Raw genomic sequence first — 6,809 nt, forward strand, 5'->3', positions numbered from 1 at the left:
AAGAATCAAAGAATCATTCTCCTTAGAAGATTAATACTAGCTTTCAAAGCCTTGGAAAACTTGAATAAAACAACAAATAAAGAAAAAACATAAAAACTTGCCCAAAAGAACCTAAAAGCACATCTCAAAGAAAAACAGATCTCAAGGAGTTACATTCAAATTAATTTCATGCCACTTAGAACAACAAAGAAGCACATTGAAAACCAAACAGCTTGATAATTCACTTAAGAAATGCAAGGTAGTAACATGGATTAGAAGGATATGTTTCCTCCAAATATAGTAATTAATGGCAGCATATCAGGCTACTCTCTAAGCCTTTCACCTCATACTATTGCACTTTGCAGTATAAAATGACAAATCTAGTCAAACTTTATGCTCCACCGAGATGCTATAAGAGAGCACATCTCTCCACATAGTTCAACTAAAAGAGAAGTCAAAGAATAAATGATTGTAAAGACTCAAGTACTCCATTATTGTAAAAAAAACAAACAATCAATGGGGACATTTGTGATCCCAGGTCTATAACCTATCTCTCAAAGTTTTTGATGATCCTACATTGAAAAATCATGGGACCTCATATTCTTTATTAGATAGATGAATTATTTCTCTCATTGTCAAGTAGTTTTGAGATATTTTGAGATTGAACCTCATATTATCTAATATGGTATTAGAGTTAATAAAGATCAAACGGGTATTCGATCCAAAAAATTGGGAATCGATCTAAGAATTTTGAACTCAAACACTATTTTGAGGAGGTAAGTTGAGAATCCCACATTGAAAAATCGAGAGATATGAAAAAAGTACTTCCGTCTTCTTGTAAGCTTCTGTCTTCTTGTAAGTTAACTTAAATTTCTATGCGCAAGAGAGAATTAAAGTTGTGGTCCATCTCAAGTTATAAATTCAACTTCATCTTTTCATTTTTGATACGTTACCCAAAAAAATGGCTATTCACTTTGTGGTGGAGGTCCCTTTAGGGTGGCCATTTTTCATCCATACAACTAGATATATTGGAGGGTAAATAAGGTCTTGATAAAATGTGAATGGATATTTTTTAAAAACAGAAAAAAAAAAACCATAAAATTAGTTGAAGTTAACTAATCATTTCACTATTTTTAAAATAAGCTAGAGTTTTGTGTTTACATTATTAATTTCGTGAAAATAATAGTGAAATTGTCATGTTATATTTCATCAATTTTGAATGATATATAAAAGAGAAAGTTGAATCACCTCTTATGACGATATCGAATCCATAGACATATGAAAGTGTTAGATATGTTGATTATCAGGATGAAATAGGGTATTTTGATAATTGCAATATTTGTTTTCATTGAAAGTGTTTTTTTTTTTAATTAATAATATGATCTAAGATTTAATCCATCCAAATTCAAACGATTTTGGTTAACATAATCAATTTGTCTGAATAACTTAATTTAGACTAAAGTAAGCTGATGGTTTGTATTTACATTATTTAAGTGTTTATCATTTTCGCTATTTTTTACAACTTTGAAATAAACGACTAGAACAATAAAAAAATTGGTCCATTGTAACTCATTTCATAAAAATATACTTAAATTTAAACATGTAATCTAACTACGTTTGTCTCTTTTCGAAGTAATTAAGATGATTGTGTTTGTTTGTTAGGAGTTAATTCGAACTTGACAAAATAAGTAAAAAATCAAAAAAAGGTAGGTCGAAGATAAAGTGGATTTAGTTCAAATAAATTCAGTACCGACGAATCATTGATCTAGTCATATCTAATCCTAATTTATGTAGTATGATGAAAAATTCATCTCATCTTCATCCTAGTAGGAAAAAGTAAACTTCTAGTCATACTCCCTAAAATACATCAATATAACTTTATATGAGATAACTTGAATTTGACTCTCAAATTCTTTAGCTTCCATATTCTTTCACTTTTTGACTTAAGCCTAGAGTGTATGCGACAAATACGACATAGATGTGCAGATTTTCTCTTTTACAGGTCACGTTCTTCTCCCTTTCGAACAAATTTATTACCGACATCACCTGAAAGTCAAGTGTTTTTCCTCGTCTGAATTTCAACATCAACGTTGTTTAATGAAAGTTGATGTAATTTGTATTGGTACCAGATGGATATGTTTCTAATGTAGTTTTATATTAATTTTCTCCATAAAAAACAATCAAAGAAAATAAGATAAAAAAAAAAAAGAAAATCACATAAATTCCAAAATCAAATTTATTTATAAACGGTAAAAACTAAGTGCCTGTTTGGAATGACTTAGAAAAAAATGTTTTTCAAAAATTTATTTTCATTTAAACACTTTTGATAAAAACTCTTTAAAATGAAACACACATATATTTGGCAACTCATTTTCAAAAATTTTATATATTTGGTTTCTTATATGCTAAAAGTGTTTTTATTAATGTCAAATTACTATAGAGAAATTTCACAGCGATAGTGGTGGCCAAAGTTGACAACAGCGTTTGCTGGAAATGGTGGTCGAAGGTTTGTCGAAGGTGGTGGCAGGAGGTAGGCCGACAGGGGTCGCTTGAAGTGGTGGCTAGAGGTTTTTCCGCAACAGTTATATGAGGTTGTGATCGAATTTCAAATTAGAAAGAGATTAACCATTATACTCGAAATTCATTTTTCTAAAAATTGGTTTGAAGTGTTTATCTTAATCCAATTTATTTAATAAACTCATTTTTCCAAAATCTATTTTAAGTGGTTGTCAAACACTTGAATTTTTTCAAAATAACTTATTTTAAAAATTTATCACTTGAAAATGTATTACAAACGTACAAGTTATTACATAATAAAAAGTAACATTTACTTTTTTATAAAATTTTATCAAATATGGATTGAATCATTACAAATTGTAAAATACAGGGACTAGGTCTTATTTATTATAGGTTAGAAACTAAATTTTCACATATTTAAAAATGCATGGCGTTACAAATTAAAATTTATGGATTTATATATATATAAAGGAACTAAATTATTATTTAACCCGATAAAACGATAAAATTACGTATTTGCGAATTGGAGGGAACCCCAAATTTCAAATCCTCCAACTTTGGCGGTTGATATCAGTCGGCATTTTGAGAATCAGAAATGACGCCGGAAAATCTCCTCCATCTCCTTCAAACCACCCAAAAGTGCACCTTCGGATGTCCGATCATCGACCGCTCCGCCGGCGGCGGCGTCGCCTGTAGCTCCCTCACTGAAATCGTCGCCGAAAGCGGCTGCGGCAAAACCCAACTCTGTCTCCAGCTCTCCCTCTACGCTCAGCTCCCTCTCTCCAATGGCGGCCTCAACGCCTCATCTCTCTACATCCACACCGAGTTCCCTTTCCCCTTCCGACGTCTTCAACAGCTTTCCCAAGCATTTTCCTCTTCATATCCCCAATTTTCTAATCCCTCCGATCACATCTTTGTCGAACCGGTTCACTCTGCCCACCAACTGTTCGACATAATGCCCAAGATAGAATCCTTCCTTAAAAATTCAAATTCCCAATTGCCCATCAGGCTTATTGTAATTGATTCAATTGCGGCGTTGTTTCGCTCTGATTTCGACAACACCCCATCTGATCTCAAGCGGAGATCATCTCTGTTTTTCAAGATTTCTGGGAAGTTGAAGTTGTTGGCTAAGAGGTATTCTTTGGGTGTGGTGTTGACGAATCAGGTAGTTGATTTGATCGGTTCTTCTGATGGATTGAATGCTTTAAGAATTGGGAATTTGAAGTTCTTGAGTTCGTCGGGACGACAGGTTTGCCCGGCGCTGGGGCTGGCGTGGGCTAATTGTGTTAATACAAGATTGTTTCTGTCAAGAAATGAGGAAATTGTTGGAGAAGGTGAAGGGATGATGAATGGAAGTGAATTAGTGCAAAGAAGAACTAGAAGATGGCTTCATGTTGTTTTTGCTCCACATTTGCCTAAATCATCTTGTGAGTATGTAATTAATAGAGAAGGAGTTGTGGGAGTTGAAAGCCAATGACCTCTTCTTATCAACTTATTAATTTTGTGGGGGAGAACTAAAGTTTGTATGATCTATGTTTTGGTTTTGATGAATTATAGAAATTTTAGTGTGTGTAACCTCCATTTTGATTGGTACTTTTTTTTTTTCAGTACATCGACACGTGGATTAGGGGATTCAAACCTTTAATCTCCAAGGTTGATGGTGTATGTCCACTTGAGTTATACATTTATAGTATTAAATTTTTGTCGATATCTTAATAGTTCCACGTTACTATAGGGGTCGACATTTATATTTTCATTATATCGTAGAAAAATCCATAAAGCATCAAATATAAGCAATAGAATAATATTAATGTAAATATAATAATAAATATTAAACATGTTAACTTGATTAAAATTTATAAAATGATTTTTTATTAATTTAAAAATATTAAAAATATTTTATTTTCTAGAAATATCCATCGATATCGATATTTATCGATATTTCCATTGACATTTTCAAAAAATTAAGACATCGACATTTTCATTGACTTCAACATTTTTAACTTTGGTTACACTCAAATTTGCAATTAGTGAGTTTTTTACTTGTGAAAATTTGAGTTGAAATATAAAAGGTAGATATCGTAGATAACAAAAAGTTTTTTAAAAAAAATCAACAACAAATTAGTCTTGATACTACATTCAAGATATATTGAAAGTAAATGAATTAAAATTAAATAAAATTCAAAATATAGGAACCAAAATGATATTTAAACAAAAAAATCAATTATTAAGATAATTTATTGTCATTGTTAAATGGAATTTTGGCCGATCACAAGTTGTCATGTCATCGCAATGAAATCCCGAGCTTGTTGTGAAAATTATAGACAGTATCGAGCTGAGCAATTAAAGTCGCCCAACCAAATTCAAACCCATGATAATATTTTGGGTCAAATTAAGGATTGAGGTCACCAAAAGCAATTGGGTTCAAGCCCATGTAAGGTCCATGAAAAAATCTTTATAAATAAAGGTTTTACCCCTTCATTTGAGGAAGGGGGATTGTTGGAAGAAATCAAAGGCTGAAGCTCTGAAAACTGAAATTCCAAAGCTCTAAAGCTCTATTGAAGAACACAAATCCCTTGAAGATCAAAAGACATACTAAATCTCTGAAGACTAAAGCTAGAGATGTTCAATTTTCCGGCAAGGAGTGAGGGGGAGGGGGGAATTCCCCATGAGCTAAACGAGGAAGGGGATGAGGAATGGATTCCCCGTCTTAGCCCTTGCCCACGCCCCGATTAACCTCTATTTATTTGTTTAGTATAATTATTTAATGTTATGTTGTTGTTATTATATAAATATTACATTTAAATTTCAAGTTTGACTGTTTATTGGTCAAGATAATGAATATGTCTAAATTGAATATTTAAATTTAGATTATATATGTGAATAATTTAATTTATATTCATTTATTTCTACTAAAAAAGTTGATTAATTTTTTTAGGCCAAAATTTGAATAATTTATCTTTAAATTCAAATTGTCATGTAAAACTAACCATAATAAATAATTTAGTAATAAAGTTAATTATTTAATTAAAAATTTTCCACATTAGTGATTTGAATTAATTAGTTTTTTCAAAAAAAAAAAAACTAATAGGAAAAAAATTTCCGCAGGGAATCCAATCCCCGTCAATTTCCCTGGAAAATCCCCGCCTCAATCCCTGGGGAATGAAATGGGGACGGTCCCTATCCCCGCCTTATCCCATGGACATCTCTAGCTGAAGCTCTCAAGATCCAAATACTGAAACTCCCAAGTCTTGAAGACCAAAGCTCTTAAGCTCTTAAGTGCTGGAGATTGAAGCTTTTCAAGTTCCAAATACCGAAGCAATCAAGTTCTAAATAACTAAAGACCGAAACTATTAGAAGCTTCAAAGTTCGACAAATTGGCCGTATCTTCACAACCTACAAGCTAAATATTCAATCTCCTCAAACTCAAGGAAAAGCTCACAAGTAGGTCAACAAGTCAGAGGTCAATCCAAGCCGATCAACAAGCCAAAGGTCGATCCAAGCTGATCAACAAGTCACAAGACGATTCAAACTTATCAACAAGCCCAAAGGCTACTCCAAACTAATCAACAACTCCAAAAGTCGATCCTCCAACAAGATCATCAAGCCCAAAGGCTGATTATCCAAGAAGATCAGCAAGCTTAAGGATTAAAGTCTAAAGACTACTCTAAGCTAATTAGCAAGTCCAAAGAACGATCCTCTTAGAAGATCAACAAGCAAGGATTAACGTTTACTTTTCGAGAGAAAGAAATAAAAGATCAAATATTAGAGATTGTACTCACTGTATTATACTGAAATTAATATAAATATACATCCAAATTCTACGAATTAAATTTCTCTAAAAATCTCGTCAAACAGAAATACATTTTTTACTAAAGAACTTGTAATTAAAATAATTTTGCTAAGAATATTTATTTGGAACCAATTCCAACCGCACTTTGAAGGGTTAAGTTTCTAGGTAATATTGTGTAATATTGTTTTGTTAGTATTGGATTTAACATATTCATTTTACTATAAATGCATTATAAAGAAGAAATATACTTGTGCTTGTTGTTGATTTATTGATACAAATTATAATTAAATTTATTTTAACTCATCATCTCAAGTTTTTAGGTTGATGAATGCTTTTAAATGGTATTAGAACAGGTCATGTGCTTAAACCCCGGTAAAGTATTAATATAATTAAATTTAAGTTAAAATATCATTTTGGTCCCTAAATTTTGAGGTTTATTTAATTTTGGTCCATATATTCTTAAGAAATCTGAAATTTAGTCCCTGCCCCTTGTTTACTGTATATTTTTTTTCAAAATTTT

At 31.6% G+C, this 6,809-nt stretch overlaps 1 protein-coding gene across 1 annotated transcript; it reads left to right on the forward strand.

The window, feature by feature from the left end:
• The first annotated feature begins 2,865 nt into the window (after positions 1-2,865).
• XRCC3 (homolog of X-ray repair cross complementing 3 (XRCC3)) lies at positions 2,866-4,204 on the forward strand. Its single transcript, XM_039034760.2, has one exon. The coding sequence runs from the start codon at positions 3,092-3,094 to the stop codon at positions 3,971-3,973; it is 882 nt and encodes a 293-aa protein (XP_038890688.1). The 5' UTR covers positions 2,866-3,091; the 3' UTR covers positions 3,974-4,204.
• The last annotated feature ends 2,605 nt before the right edge of the window (positions 4,205-6,809 follow it).

This window comes from Benincasa hispida, chromosome 6, assembly GCF_027475165.1.
Source record: "Benincasa hispida cultivar pf3 chromosome 6, pf3_genome.v1.1, whole genome shotgun sequence".
In the NCBI taxonomy this organism is placed as follows: domain Eukaryota; kingdom Viridiplantae; phylum Streptophyta; class Magnoliopsida; order Cucurbitales; family Cucurbitaceae; genus Benincasa; species Benincasa hispida.

Coding starts and splice junctions, on each gene's coding strand:
- XRCC3 (XM_039034760.2), top strand. CDS start 3,092: ATGACGCCGGAAAATCTCCTCCATCTCCTTCAAACCACCCAAAAGTGC.